General features: G+C 35.8%; 1 protein-coding gene across 1 annotated transcript; it reads right to left on the minus strand.

Moving 5' to 3' along the window:
- Positions 1-14,210: 14,210 nt before the first annotated feature.
- LOC143569646 (putative GPI-anchored protein At5g19250) lies at positions 14,211-14,932 on the minus strand. The gene has a single exon (XM_077055508.1). It carries the CDS (start codon positions 14,915-14,917, stop codon positions 14,369-14,371), a length of 549 nt encoding a protein of 182 aa, XP_076911623.1. The 5' UTR covers positions 14,918-14,932; the 3' UTR covers positions 14,211-14,368.
- Positions 14,933-17,004: the final 2,072 nt, after the last annotated feature.

Raw genomic sequence — 17,004 nt, forward strand, 5'->3', positions numbered from 1 at the left:
ATTTCCCGAGAACTAGAAACCGCTCGCTCCTTTCCCAAACTTAAACTTACAGCTATTGGAATTTAGCAAAACATTTAAAACCCTAACCAACTATCAACAAGCTTCTATGATCTAATAGGCCTATTCAACCATAATAATCAAAACACCAAGTAAAGATTAAACATGAACCCTAAGATCTAAAGAACACAATCAATAGAAAACAAGATCCATGTGAAGCTATAATTAACAATCAATCAAGATAATAAACATTCATATGCATCATGAAAGCAAAATCAAGTCTTTTACTATTAAATTAACAAACCATAATCAAAACATAAGTCCAAAGCAAGAATCAAGTCTCAAACATGTTCATCAAACCTAGGTAGATATGAAGTCTAGCCTAGAGTCATTATTAAAAACAATCCTAAACAAGTCTTAAAAACAAATAGGAAAGACATCAAGAATAATGAACAAGGAACGAAAGTTAGAGCGATAAAACCATTTGCGACTGATCCTCGAACACCCGGATGAAAGCTCTCTCAATCCTCCTTGGTTCCTAGCTTCAAATCACCTTCAAACCCTTGGTTTTTGACTCAAAATCGGCTGCCCAAAGTTGTAGAATCGGATTGGTTATAAAGATGTATATATAGAACGCATAATGGGCTTGGACTTGCAAAAACGAGTGACCAGAAAGGCCTTGGCGCCCACGACGGCAAACTGCCTTTTGCCTAGGCACAGCGCGGCGCCCCCTGGGGGTGAATTTTCGTTTTTTGCAATTATTTCTTGTTTTTTCATGTTAGGCCCCTATCTTGAACTCCAAGTAACGATGAGAAACTTCTAGAACTTCTTTTCCTTGACTCCAAAGCCACCATCTACATGAAAACAAATCGAAACTCTAAGTGAAATAATCATGTAGTCATTGACGAGTAAAACGAACAAAACACGAACTTAACCTTCACATGATATGATAGAAAGAATTAAAGCTTAACACTCAAGACACCAAAAGATATAAAACATAATAAATAGATAAAACTTGACTCAAAACCTAAATTAATAAAAGACAAACAAAACTCGAACTTAAACGAACTTAAAACATTAAGTAAACATAACTTTACAAGGGATTCGAGATGTATAAATAGAAGTATATCAGCAGCAGAAGCAGATTGTTGAACATGTGGAGGAAAGAACACGGGAGTTGGTTGTGGTGGTGCCTGAGTGAATTGACCCTGAGCAGACTTAACATAGAAAAGTTATTCTGAGACTTATGCGGCGAAGTGTACTGCCCCTGAGAAGATTTAATCATTGAGAAGTTGTCTTGTGAGATGAGAGGATTGTTGGAGGCAACACTGTAGCCGGCCGCATTGTAGGAGTTTGCATGATTTATGCCACGCTGTTTGTCATCCATGTCACAAGCTTTGATGACTGCCATTACTTCTAACAGAGTTAACATGTTGAGATCCTTCGTTTTCTTAATCACAGCAACATTCATATCCCAGCTCTGTGGCAAGGTGTTGACCATTTTATTATTTTTCTCAGTAGCGGTCAAGTTCATGTTTGCAGATCTCATATCAGTCACTATAGATATAAATCTCTGCAGCTGTGTTTCCAACGACTCTCCTATAACATGATTGAACATATTGAAATTCTGGCGTAAGAGATCTTGTCAGCTTCTTCTCATGTCCACATTACCCTCATTCACCTCAATAAGGGCTTCCCACAATGTGTTTGTAGACTGTAATTTTCTAAATCCCAAGGCAATTTTGGTTGAAATTGACATGGTTAAAGTAGCAAGAGCCTTTTTGTCCTCTTTAACCTTTTCAAAGTCTGCATCGTCATTCAATTCAACAGGCTTCACAACCACTTCTTACGATTTTTCACGTTGATAAGTGATAGCTTAAGGACCTCAAACAATGCTCCTCCAAATATTGTCATCTTTCATCTAAACATACTTTTCAAATATAAACTTCTACTCGACAAACTCCTTATGAGACAGTACACGGGGTACACGAGTAGCTGTTCCCCATGACGGAGTCTAGTTCTTGATGTAGTGCAACATTTGATGGATTAGTAGTCACTTGGTTCATCTTGGATAAACAGTTAATGATCTAGTCCAGTATATAAGTCCAAATATAATTTCAGTTTTCCTAAGGCCCAATAAGAATAGGCCCGGATGTACAGTCATAGCCAAGAACAAACAACTTTGACCAAGAACCCAGAAAGTCAACCGAGAACCTCAAAAATAAACCGAGAACAATAACTACAGAGAACCCTCTTAGTTGATCGAGAACTCCCAAAACTCAACAGAGAACACTACTAATTGACCAAAATCTCCCAAAAGTTAATAGAGAACACTCATAATTGACCGAAAATAATCAAAATCCACCGAGAACACTTGGATTTAACCGAGAATTAACAAATTTAACCGAGAACGACCAAGTGATGGCCGAAAACGGTGTAAATTGTCCGAGAACTTCCAAGGAAGCTTTGACCAGATAACTTTGGTAACAAAAAATCCCGAAATCTCTGGGGTTTGAATTTTAACGAAAATTAAGTCAATCTTCAACCCAAAAGAACCTCTTTCCTTCTTCGAAGAATAAATCACTGGAAAATCAAATACTACGGCCACCAAACCAATCCAAAAATCATAATACATGAATATGTGATATCACAAACGAGCCTAGAATAGGTCAATAAGCTCATATACCAATTATAAGTCCTGTGAACGGATCTTTCAATGTGATATCACACAATCTCTTGATTAGGTGGAAACTAACACGAGTTGATTCAAGAAGATGTAAACAAACACAATAGGAACACGATGAATATGCTTCAAAGCACACATATATTAAACGTAGTGCTTAAGCACAACTAGTTACACAAAACCACTGATATCTCTCTCTATTATGCCTCACACATCTCTCCTCTATAATAAACCTATTTACATGGTTTATATAGAGACTACATACAAACCTAATACTACCCAAAAGCCCATCGAGATTCATGTGATCTTGGTTTACCATATAAGCCCAACCCATGTACACAACACATTAATACTAGCCCAACAATAACCTAGTTGCAGCTTGTGTACGTGGGTTCCTTGTTGGGTCAGAACCACGTAAAATTCGTATGTCGTGTTCATTTATTTTCTATCTTTGTGTGTCAATCGTTTGTCCATCTGGTGTGTTGTCGCTTCCGCATTGCTGCTTTGTTCCGAGCAAGTGGTATCAAAGCCTTTGGCTCGTTGAATACATGGTTTTGGACTAAAGAGATGATTCATATGTTGGTGTTCATCCCGTTTGAAGATTGGATTCGGCGCACTTTTGAACGATTAGGGTCCAGTTGGATTGGATCGTCATTTTGTAGGTTTTGTCGCCGCCGTCAAGATTACGTCCGGTCCGTACTAGGTTTTGGTTTACGGACCGTGAAGCCGTCGTTAATTGCCACCAGCTTCTGTTTTTTGTTTCAACTGCAATTAGTGTTCCACTTGTTCTTGAGGTTTTTTGTAGCGAAGGCTTTAGTGCTTTGAAAAGGGGTTTCGATGGCGTGTATCTTCGACTAGTTTTTTTCGTGAATCAAATCATTGGATCAGTTTCTTATGTCTCCAATTTGTACTATTTTGGTTTGATCAAGATTAGGGTTTCGATCATCAGGTGTCGGCAAGTGAAGTTCTTAGAGTCATCGTGTGACATTCGTGACAAAACGAAGTACACCTTATTTGATACGTAATGAGTAAGCAGTTAACCGGTTATTTTGTATCGAGTAAATGATTAACCAAACGGTACTGATTATGACCCGGATATATCTGGGGGGGCCATATACAAGAGATATACGTGTTATAACAACTAGCATATAGGCCAAGTATGTGCAAAACCACTTAAACGAAAAAGATTTTCATTTAATGTTACGCTGTGAACATAAACCCGATTGTTAATACCAAAATAAGCATTGTATCATTAGTCTAGCCTAAAAAAACTTATAGAACACTTATATATGATGTTTTGAGCAATCTGTGAAAATATTTTGGACTTTTACAACTAGTCAGTACGTTTTTATTAATTTACAAAAATTAGCAGAAAAACACACCCATTTTTGCGATGTTTGTCGCACCCAAACTATTTTTCGCATTAAAAACCAAACTCGAAACAAATTTGGACTCGGAATTTCATGTCTGGCATGCAACATGAGGCAACATGGGCCAAAAGAAAGGCCTAATGGGCCCCTCATAATGGCGGCCGAAAAAAGGGGTGGACCCCCTATGTTAACTTCTTAAATAAGATATTCTTTAATAATTTTTGCACAAGTTCTCAAACCAACTCATTTTCAGCTAACCTTCCTCTTTATTCCTGCCAAAACCTAAGGTAAAACCTCTAAATTTTGATGATTTTATGCATGTCTAATCATGTTTAAACTTAAATAATCATGTTTTGATTAATGAAAACCATGTTTAACCATCTAAAGACCTTTAAAAAGATGAAAAAAGATTTGTTGATCCTATACATAATTAGAAATCAGAAACATATGCTTTTTTGGCCAAAAACACAGATTAGAAAATTTATATCGCGTTTTTACGGTTTAAAAACTCAATTTGAAACCCTAACTGAAACCCTATGTAACAAGGATTGATAATTTATCAATTTTTACATAAAAAACCATGGACCCAAAAACTTGAAAAGAGGGCTTAACTGATCGAAAAATCGCAAAGGTAACACCCGAAACCCTCATTTAGGGGCTGTTTAGGATTAGATTGTGACGTGATTGTTGTTAGACTATGAAACATTCCAGGGACATCAGGGAGCATATGAATGAGTCGTTGCCCAAAATTTGGTAATATTTCGATAAACGGAAAATATTTGGCGATTTTATTACTGTTTATTGGTGATTTATTATGAAAAATAGCTAAACTGCTTGAAAAATTATGTACTTTTTAAAAAAAATCAGAAATGACATTTTAATATTACAGAGAAACGTTGAGAAAATTCGAGAATTTTAAATATAGATTGTGCATTTTCATTTAATCGTGTTTTAAGAACCGAATTATGCGCAAAAAGGTATTTTAGCCAATGAGTTAGTTCATGGAAATACTACATGAATTAGTTGGTGATATTTTGACTATTTAGAAAATTTATCGGATTTTTGGGCAGTCGTTTGGTATTAAAGGCTGATTTATTGGTTAATCATAACATATACAACGAATTTATATAAATGTATAGATAAGTTTAATAATTCTAGAATTATTTTTATAAAATTATTCATATTTTAGTTTGTTATTACAAAAATTCTAATAATTTTTATATAATTATATAATTAGTTATAATAATTTAAATGTTTAATTTATATATGTTTTGATATAACCCACAACGTTATGTTTAACGAATTGACTGGTACGTCAAAAGGTCAAAAGTGGTCAAATATCATAGTTTTGAATGAATTTGATAAACACAAACTTTTTAAGAGATTTTCGGACAATTCAAGTCAATTGTATGCGTTTTGTACAATCAAACTCATATAAAATCTGAAATGAACCCTTCGACCAATCCAGATACTGTAACCCTAATTTTCTTTTAACAATCGAATCATTTTATCAAACAGTACGTGTTCATTCCTTTTGCCTTCGACACATTTGGATCCCTAGCTCCCGAAGCGGTTCGCTTTTTGGAGCGGGTGCAGAAGGTGGTCCCCAGTGACTCGCAGAGCCCGAGGAACCAAGGATTGATCTTTAGTAGGATAGGATTTGCAATTCAAAAGGGAATAGCGGCGCAGCTTGTTGCTCGCTTACCCATTATCCAGATGTAGTTCGGTTTGTGTATAGTAATTATTGTTATCAATAAAAAAAACAGTACATATACTTAAGTTTGTGTGATCTTACCTATTTTTGAAACGAGTAAATGACCAACTTAGCTAGACACGAAAAACGGTGAAACTGAGCCAAGAGTGATTTTAAACATTTTATATCGTACAACGTCAAAATCTAAGACTACTGACATGTTCTGGGTGTAATAGCCATACCCAAACTAGACATACAGCCCGATGCAGTTAATGACTTTAGTAGTATTAACAATACAATACTTATTATAGGGCTTAAGCTATAATCGAGGCATACCAACTACAGTAGTGTGTTGCTAATACCGTAATACTATAAGGTGACCCCACTTTCAAACTGTTTTATGAGCTTTTGGGGATAAAAATCATGGGTACACATATCTATCTATTTGGAAACGTTTTATGATGTGAATAATCTAAGTGCTAACACTTGAAAGCCCCCCCCCCCCCACGAGTGATTAACTACGAGCCCGTGGCACGTGAATAGTACTATTGGTTGGAAAAACCCAATTGATAGGGCCTGATGGGTATGACGGGACATGTTTTACAATTGAACATGACCATATAAACCTGTTGTGCCATGCTATGTGGCGTTAGACATAGTACTTGTTTGGGGAAAAAGGGCCAATGTGGCCACGAGGAAGTGCGTGCGCAGTAAGGGGCCACACAATAAAAGCACATCAAGGATTCACTTGTGGCTTGGTATAATTAAAAACATACACATACATACATACATACATACTTACGTACGTACATACATACTTACATACATACATACATACATATATACATACATACATGCATGCATGCATACACATATACGCACATACATACATACATACATATATATATACATACATACATACATACATGCATACTGTGACTACTACGATTACGTGTACTGATCTACTACAAACTTATGAAACTCACTAAGTATTCGTAGTTGACCCGTTTTAACATTATTTTCATGTGAACCGAAGTTGGAATAATATGCTTATGTGATTTGTGCTAAGGTTGAGAATGATACTAAGTAGATAGATGCAAGTATACTATTACAGAATAAATGACCTGAAGAAGGACCGGTTATGTGTATTTTACTTGGTTGGTAAACATAGCATATAACGATGTAACATGATGTAAATTAGTTTGTTAATTTTCATTATAAACAATGTGGTTGATACCAGGGGTGTCTGTTAGTTTCCCGTATTATACTTCCGCATTTACCTAGTCGGGGTGTGACAGAAGTTGGTATCAGAGCCATTGGTTATAAAGAATTAGGATGTCCCGTAGGATATCTAATAAAACCGTAGGCTCGATTATCTCTGGGAATAAATCATATTTAATAATATATACTGATAACTTTTGGGATAAACTCGAATGGCCAAGTGGGTTATTATGGTCTGGAACGTAATAAAGGACTTGCTCGTACGAGGGAATTCGGGAAGAAGTCACTGAACACTGAAAAGGTAAAAATGGCGACATACATGTATAAAAATATAACGTTAATTATATATATATATACATGTATACGATTGCTTAATTGTATTATCTGTATGAATACATGTGTGTCTTATAATGTAATAAATATTCTATTATGCTATAATTATTATTATCGAGAAATGTTATCCTTATACTAACCTTTGTGCAGAGGGATGTCGAGAGCTAGAGATTTTGCATTTGATCATGTACCAACATTATCTAGTGAGGAGGAAGAACCAGAAGAAGATCCGAAGGAGGAAAAAATGAGAAGATAGATGAAACTGATAGAGATGACGTGATTCCCTTTGAGGCACCATTGATGAGCCTAACTTATCAGGCTATAGGTATGATAATTATCCTCTTAGGACATCACATAGGCATGAAGTATGAGCCACCAGTACTTACCACTCACCTAATAGAGCAACTAGATATCTCACACCACCATCACACCATACCCCGGTGATTGCACCCACTCATAGAGCCAGTCAGACTGCCCGTACGAGTGTACCACAACCTGATAGTATGCCTTCCCCACCCAGATCGACCTATCATAGGGGAGAAACCTCACGCATCTAGGTTACCGAGATACCCCTCCCTACTTCGGGTATACCTGCACCCGACCAAAAACCTCCCTGTTTAGCTCACCTAGCCTGGCTAGGTGTATTTACTGATCAGGTTGTAGAGAAATTGATAGCTATAGCCACTGACATCCAGAGAAAACGTGAGCTGTATGATTGTATGCTTGATATACATCAAGTAGTGATTAACTTACAACGATCCAATGCTCATTCTTGGTGGCTTTTGGACAGGTTGACAACCCAATTATGGGGTTGTCAGACACTTATTGCAGCCTTAGTGGCTGTTTGTGTGTGGTTGTTGTATTATATACATATAGATAGATAGATAGATAGAAACAGAAGTAGTATGGTTTGTTGTACATGGTCTTTTGATACTCCATGCAACACTTGTACTAGCATGTTGCGCTAACATGGTGGATGTTTTTGACATACTATTATTACAAGCACTTGGCCCTTACCAGGTTAATTCTTTATGTCACTTAGTGACAAATTTTGGTGCGCATATACAAGCACTAGCCGATACCAGGTTAGGCCTATGCGCTGATTTTGGATTCATATGTACAAGTGAAGTTAGGTGTAAAACAAATGTGTTCTTCGGCATAGTTGTGTGTTTATGATTATGATTATCTGGCAATGTGCTTGCTATGGTGGAAATGGTACTAATTACTATGTCGTTGATTATTGTTATAGAATGGCCCCAAAGCTAATACTATATCTGAGGCGGAAGTGGCCGAAATGATTGCCCGAAAATTACAAGAAGTGATTCCGACTATAGTTGCGCAAGCCACTACTGGTATACATGCTAATACAACTGTTAATCAACCATCGAACACCAATATGACCACTAATACTACACCTCATTCGGATACTAATACAACTGCAAATGTTAATACCCCAGTGATTACTAATATCTGCTACCAATAATAATACTCAGTCAAATGTTAATGTCACATTAAAACCCCGAACCCATACTGAACACCAATAATGTCACGAATACAACTCCACCACCGAACATCAAAACTTCTAACAAAGTGAATCCCCCTCGTCAAGAGTGTTCTTTTAAACAGTTTATATCATGTAAACTGATAGATTTCAGTGGTACCGAGGGACCCAATGGACTGGTTCAATGGATTGAAAAGACTGAATTTATCATCTATCTCAGTAACTGTCCACCAGACTGTATAGTCATATATGTTACTTGCTTGTTTGTTGATCATGCTTTAATGTGGTTGAACACAATTGTACAATCAAGAGGATAAGGAGTGATAAACCGTATGTCATGGGCTGAACTCAAAACCATTCTATTGGAACATTTTTGCCCAAGAAACCAAATTCGAAGGCTGGAACACGAACTTTGGAACTTAGAAACGAAATGTGCTGACTATGTGGGGTCCACTAGCCATTTTAATGAATGATCTCGTTTAGTACCATTTCTAGTAACACCATAACCCAAGCGTATTGGACATTATATTTGGAGATTAACCCATGCTGTGAGAAGTATAGTAAATTCAATAGCCTACCCAACCTTGGAAAGTGTCGTTTCGCAAGCCGGTGTTGTCACTTTTGACCTTTCAAGAAGTGGTGTGATAAGAATGCCAGGGGAATCATCAGGTTTGAAACGAACTGATTATGGAAATAGAATACAAGGGAACCTAAAGAATAAACGAGCCCGTTCGATAACCCAAAGCTATTCCATGACCAGTTCTGATGTAAAACAAGAAATATATAAAAGAACCTTCCCGAAATGCAAGAAATGTAATTTACATCACGTGGGTGAATACAACTGATAATGTGTCATAAGTGTGGGAAGACCGGGCACTATGCCCCTAGCTGTAGAACCATCGCAAAAAATATTAACCGACCACCTCAAACAAACCAAACTCATCGTCCTCAACCACCTCGACAACCAACCCGACAAAAACTCAAACAACAAACTCCACCCACAATGAATCTCCGTACTTGCTATGAGTGTGGTAGTATGGGACATTTTAGGAGATACTTTTCCAAACTATATCAAGGTGCAATGAGGAGGCAAAACCAAGCACAGGCATCGACTTCCAACCCAGCCAGGGTATGCGCTTTCGTAATTGGATCTGGTTAAGTGCGACAAGACCCAAATGTAGTGACATGTACATTCTTAGTTTATGGTCAGTATGCTTCGGTTTGTTTGATACGGGCGCCGATAGAAATTTTGTATCTGCTAACTTTTTACCTTTGGGGAATATGCCAGTTAGTGAACTAATATATCCTTGTACTATAGAACTCTCTAAAGATAAGTCTATAATGGTTAACCAAATAGTTTGAAACTGCCCTTTTATCCTAAACGACCACTCCTTCCTTATCGATTTACTTCAGTAGAATTATGAAGTTTGGATGTAATAGTCAGTGTGGACTAGCTATTTAAGTATAGGCACAAATTGTTTATAAGGACAAAATTGTTAGAATTCCCCTTTCAAATGATGAAACGATCACTGTACAAGGAGAGAAATTCGGTAACGTACTGCCTCTCGTATCCCAACTAAAAGTACTGAAGTACTTGCGCCAAGGTTGTATGGTATGTTTGGCTAGTGTAACAACTAAGAACCCTAATGAAAAACGTATGAAGACATCCCAGTGGTAGAAGATTATTCAGATGTTTTTTCTTGATAGGTTACCTGGTTTACCACTGGCCCGACATGTTGAATTTCGAATTGATCTAATACCAGGAGTAGCTCCAATCACAAAAGCACCTTATCGACTTGCACCTTCTAAAATGAAAAAACTATCCAATCAATTGCCAGAGTTACTAGATAGGGGTTATATACGAGATAGTTTGTGTGGAGCACCGGTTCTGTATGTGAAAAAGAAGGACATAAGTTTTCGAATATCTATCAATTACCGGGAATTGAACAAAGTTACTATTAAGAATAGATACCCTCTACCTCGGATTGACAACTTCTTTGACCAACTTCAGGAAGCGAAATATTTATCAAAAATCGATCTTAGATCTGGTTATCACCAACTCTTTATCTTCTCGCATTAAAACTGTATACATCTCCCGTTTTGGTGGAAGTGCATCCAGAAGTTTTTCAACATTTTCACTCTCAATATACTTTATGGAGTAATTATTCAACTCGGTCATCAAATGATAGTATCTTGTGATGATTTCATCAAGTGATTCACTTTTAAAGTACTTGAACACCGAGAATTGAGTTTTCAACAATTTTGTCTTTGAGTTTCGAATTCCGACATTTCCTTGATAACGGTTTTCCAATGCTTCCCACAATCCTCTAGTAGACTTGTACTTCCTACACGTAGGAAGAATCTCTTGAGGTAGTGCCATGGTTATTGCAGCTAATGTTTACTTTCTTCTTTATACATTTTCTTCTCATTATCCTCCATCTTATTATACTTATTTAGTTGCTCACGACCTTCAAACTCAGTTGTTGGAGGAATATAGCCATCCTGAATACATATCCACATCTTTGCATCTTGGTATTTCACGTACTGCTCAAACCTGTCTTTCCAAGCAACAAAATCAGTGCCTTTAAGTAACTTTAGAGCTTTAGTCGCTGACCCAACTTTAACCTCCATCTTTACCAGTTCAGTGATGTTTATCGAAGTCATAATTAACCGAAACGAGAGCTGAAACTATACCAACGTTAATCTATGAACAGTAGATGGCGAAGTTAAGTTAACTTCACCAACACGATAACTTCGCTAAGGGTGAACTTAGATTGTATTAACTAAGTTTTCTACGTTTTAACTTCTCCAGTAACTTCGCTTCTTCCCAACTTCGCCAATAATATCTTTGCTAAAACCCTAAATACAGATGACGGCAACTTCGCTGGATAAACGAATTGATTTTGAAATTGTTTCTTCGATTTCAGAAGGTTTACTGGTAAAAGGGTGTGTGACTAGGGTTGTATTGTAGAGGAGTGCACAGAACGAACGGTGTTTTACGTGAAACGATTCCGCGAAAAGTATAGCGGGAACAATTTTAACACTCGTGTGATAATCCCGAACCACACAATCACGAACAAACTCTCTGATACCAATTGTAGATTCCCAGCCGGATCTACATAGGAGTATCTCGTACACGAAGGGTGCGGAATCCCCTAAGTATGCGATTACGAGTGTATAAACGAGATAACATAATGAACACGTAACAAACACGAACACGTAAAACAAAGGCTTAACTGTTATTAGCTTCAAGAGCTTCTAACCAATAAACCAGCCGTCCACAAACAAATGACCAGAAGACTTACAAAACAAAAGGCCTAAGTTAAGTTATATAGACCTGCGACAACTTCGCCAAACACACTTGGCGAAGTTGTCCCTAACTTCGCCTACCTGCTAACTTCGCTAATAACCAAACAATAACCAAAACATAACGAACAATATACTGATTACAGACACGATAAACTAAAGACTAATGAACTACTGGCACAATGCACCAACATTGTCCTTTTGGTATCTCCTCGCCGGCAACATGTTAGGGAACACCGATGATGTGTTACTAAAAAAATCGGATAACGACACGTTGACGGAATAGGCAGTCGACGATGTGTTCACCAGCCCGCATAACATAACATAGGGTTGATGATGCGTTTATGTTTCTAGAACAGGACGCCGACACCAAACGTTATACATAAACACATCGCTTACCCTGCGTTAGCAACATAAACGCATTGTCAACCCTATGTTATATGGGCCGGAGAACACACGTGTCGTTATCTGATTTGTTCAGTAACACATCGTCGGTGTTCCTAACATGTCGCCGGCAACGAGATACCAAAGGAACAAAGTTGGAAACTTGAATTAGAGGGATAAATTTAAAACCACATTCTATAAATGAGTTATTTAGGGAATTTTCCCTTAATAAACATTATTACTTGATGACAAACTATGAAGAAGGTGTCCAACCAGATTGAAGAAACAATGGTACCGATTCAGTATCGACGGTACCAAATTGGTAGCGAATTCGATACCGGTACGCAGGGGGTTAAATTACTAGTTATTATAAAAACATTTTTATTTGCTAAGAATATCCATTATCACAACCCAGAAACCCAACTATTTAATAAAAAATTATTTTCTCTCTCTTTCATATACAAAACACATCTAGTCTAAATTTTTACTCACACACCCAACTCAAGACAACCCAACCCAACTTTTTTTATTAAATTTAAAATGATTCATTTTTTATAAAGTTTATATCTAAATGTTCAATATCTTTTTTAAATAAAACTCATTTAAAAAGTATTTTTAAAAGTTAAAAGTTGTAATTTTCATGAAAACTCTAAGTTATATATAAATGTTTGGTTGCAAACTTAGGTCGCTCAAACAACCTAAATTACAATCGGTTAAGAGAAAAAAGTTTAATTTTTATTTTTCTTTAATTATTAAAAGTTGTGACCATTGATCACCGGTCACCGTAATGGACAGCCTAAAAAAAGCTATAAGATGAAAAAAAAAATTAAATACAATATGTGAAAGTAACTAGTTAGTTAATAGAATGCCCTTCTTTCTTCTATTGAAGTAATTAATTTTTACTTTTATTTTTTTCCTTTTTTTTTGCAATTTAAATATGAAAAACATCCTAAACGGTTTACAATGACCGTTTTACAATAAAATGGCAGGTAAACAATTTAATTAATATATTCATATTATTTCTTTTATAATAGTTTGTATATTCTATCACTTTGTTTTCGAGTTTTATTTAAGATGTAAAAGAAAAGGAAATGAACGGAGGAAAGAAACTGTTGTATTCCCAAGTTTTATTAAAGTAAGGAAATAATAAAATGTGTTTTCGGGTTTTATTAAATGAGAAAAGAAAGAAATGGAAATTTAGAAGATACAATTCTTGCTCGAGGTCTCTTTTATTTTTATAAAATTTAGCCTTTTAAAAAAAGATACAAAGGTAGTATGGGAGGATCTATTTCCTTCCATATTGGAAGAAATTGAAAGAAAAGAAAGTAAAAGAGGAGAATATAATGGAAAGAAAAATATTCCATTTCCTTTCACTAAGTATACTTGGGAACACGACGTATACGCTAGACATGCGTTTTCCTTCCTAACATACTTCAATTTTACTTAGGTATGAGTTAGGTATATATCGATACTGATACTGATTTCAAATTTCTCGATCCTGGTTTTTTTAAAAGCTTGGTACTGGTACCGAATATGTGCGGTTCGATATTGATATGATAGAAAAAGTTCGGTAAATAACGATCCCGATACCAGAATTTCCCGTTTCGATTTTCTTAAAAACTTGGTACTGATATCGATACCAAAATGCTCATTTCGATACCAATACCCTATACCATTTGCTTATCCCTACTTCTACTTCTGATAACCTACAAGCACAAAAACAATCATGTCCTTGCTATCCAACTTTATATCATATAAAAGTTTCAAACAACATCCAAAACACATCTCATACGCCAAAACCATATTAACATATGTAACTGTTTCACAACTCCGTGTAAACACAACCCGATAATCAAAGACAAGCCGTCTGACAAACAACTCTAGGCATGCAATAATAACATAACCGACACGAATAAAACCAACAACGAGTAACACATTGGGTGGTTTTCGTGAGCGAAACCTACATTATTGCTACCAGGTGAATACCCGCCTTCCGGTGTGTTTGTTGTCAACACAACCACAATCCAATTGTCTTCAGAACCAATCCCAACTCCAGTAAACTTAGTGTCGTTTAACGAACCTGAATACTGGGACCGCGTGTATTTGGAAAGTACAAGGGTGGGATCAAGATTAGGAACACAAGTGGGGAGAATTGCACCGTCACGTGTAGTAGTGACATTCAAATGGCATTCGTTCAAAAAGTTTGGAAAATCGGAAAAATTTTGTTCGGTTCCTGGTACCGTGTTGGAACCGGTTGTGTTTGTGCACGGTTGGTTTTTAAATTGGTCGGCGAGTTTGTCGGCTAGGCATTTGGCTTGCTTGTTTTCTGTTAGGGTTGTTAAGTTTAGGCTTGTTCTGTAGCTATTGATTCCTGAAAGAAGGCTTTCTTCTTCATCTGTAAGATTACCATAAGCTGTGTTATGAATCATTGATGCATTATTTATAATCACAATAAAAAGTTTATCTATCTGATTTATAGGATCTATGATCTAATCTTTTAACTTGACTAGTTAACCCGTTACTAGGGTGTGAACAGCTGAGCTACTCGAGATCGACTCGTTAAAAGCTTGAATAGAGCCAAGTATAAATGAACTCGAGCTCGGGCTTGAGCTTGAGCTTCATATATCGAGCTCGGCTGGGTTCATGAGAGTTAGCAAACCTATTATTTTATTTAAAAGGTAAAATAAATTTGTTTCAAAAATACACACTGCATGATAAAAATATATATATACATACAATTATATCAAAATATAACTAAATGATATGTTTCACGTTATGTGTATAAAATTATAACTATAAATATACATAAGAATTATATATGAATAATAAACAAAATGCACAGGTTGAGCACGAGCTTAGCTTTAGATATAAAACCCCCGAAACGAGCTAAGAGCTCTATTAGGATAAACGATTCAAGCTCAAGTTAAAAATAAACACAACCAAAATCGTCAAATTTATAAGTAACTGTATTAAAACCGTCGTATATATTAATTCAAATCGACGATAATTAAACACGAAACAATCACTGTTACAAAGGAACATGTAACTTAAGTTTAACCTAGTTTCAACAGTAAGAAAACATAACTGCAAGGTACTTTTAGTAGCAACTGATATTTTATCTAAGAGTATTATGTGTTTAAATATTAGATTAATGTAAATGCCTCCTAATTGTGTGGTAAATATGACCTAACTAACCATATTGGTTGATATTAGGGATTTAGGGGTGTCAATTGTGTCTGGTTAACTGGTTGAAATGTGCAACCCAAATCTGACCCATATTATTATTCGTGTCAAAGACTTCAACCCTAACTAGCACACACAAAAACTTGGGTCGACCCGATCACGATTCGCTAACCCATTTATAACTAAACAAATTAAAAATATTAATGCTATAATTTAGAGTCGGTAGAGTAAAAGAGTAATATGAATATTTTTTAGAAAAATATTAAAAATCTTGAAAATGAATTGGAAATTGTAAGTGTATCTTAAAAATAATAGAAAACAGAGATAAAGATATAATTATAAAAGTGTTATTTTAAATACTTAAACGGGTTAAAACCCAAGCCCAACATGTTTTCTAAACAAGATAACCCCGACTATCATATTATTCATTTCACAATACCACAAATCACTACCCAAACTTTATTCCATGGGTTATTAAGAAGGTTGGGATATCAGATTTCTACTAGCAATCTAAGCGGGCAAATGAGTCAAGCTACTCGTGAGCTTCTCGAGATCAACTCATTAAAAACAGGGTAAGACCGGCGAGACCCGAGTACCCGACCCTGGTTATTTACAATAGGGTTGATTCACGGTCCTATTTAAGAATACCATTAAACGGATCCGGTGAGGATAAGGTGTCTTAGAAAATAATAAGCCATCTACGTTTCTGCTTCGTCAGTGAAAGCATAGAAGATGAATGATTTATTTATATTATTATTATAAAGTGGCAATGGAGATATTTTAAACAACGTCATTTTCAAGTTTGTTGATTATTTGATAATGGATTGGTTACGGCATTTGTATGGAGATATTTCTTCGTGTCTGGTGGAGGATGGATTATGGAAGAAGGTATTGGAAATTTCATTTTCTCGACTTTAAAACATACTTTTCAAACTAAGGAATTAAAAAGCTAAGTTTAGGATTTGGTTTGAAAAATATTTATTGATTTTTTAAAAAAAATCATTTTAAAATGTTATAATTTAGGATTTTTAGAAAACTGTTTTTTAATCATCTCAAAAAGATAAAATAAAAAAGATTTTTATGATTATCACCCATATTTTAACTTATTGGCTTTTTAAAAACACTAACAAGCCAATAAGCATTTTCAAACTCAATCTCAAACATACTCCTAATCAAGTCGGGTTTAAATATTCCCGAGCATAAGCCTCAATATAACCACCTCAAGTTCAATGTAATTAATCAGACTTATCATAGGGACTTTGTTCCAATGATATATTGGTATTTATTGATGGGTCCCCTTTCTCAAGAAAACATGCAGGGATGGTAAGAAAAA

Source organism: Bidens hawaiensis, unplaced genomic scaffold, assembly GCF_021521415.1.
Source record: "Bidens hawaiensis isolate Kalapana, Puna unplaced genomic scaffold, B.hawaiensis_p1.1 tig00024627_1, whole genome shotgun sequence".
In the NCBI taxonomy this organism is placed as follows: domain Eukaryota; kingdom Viridiplantae; phylum Streptophyta; class Magnoliopsida; order Asterales; family Asteraceae; genus Bidens; species Bidens hawaiensis.

What these genes read in the sequence shown, in the direction of transcription:
- LOC143569646 (XM_077055508.1), bottom strand. Translation starts at nt 14,917, where the DNA reads ATGATTCATAACACAGCTTATGGTAATCTTACAGATGAAGAAGAAAGC.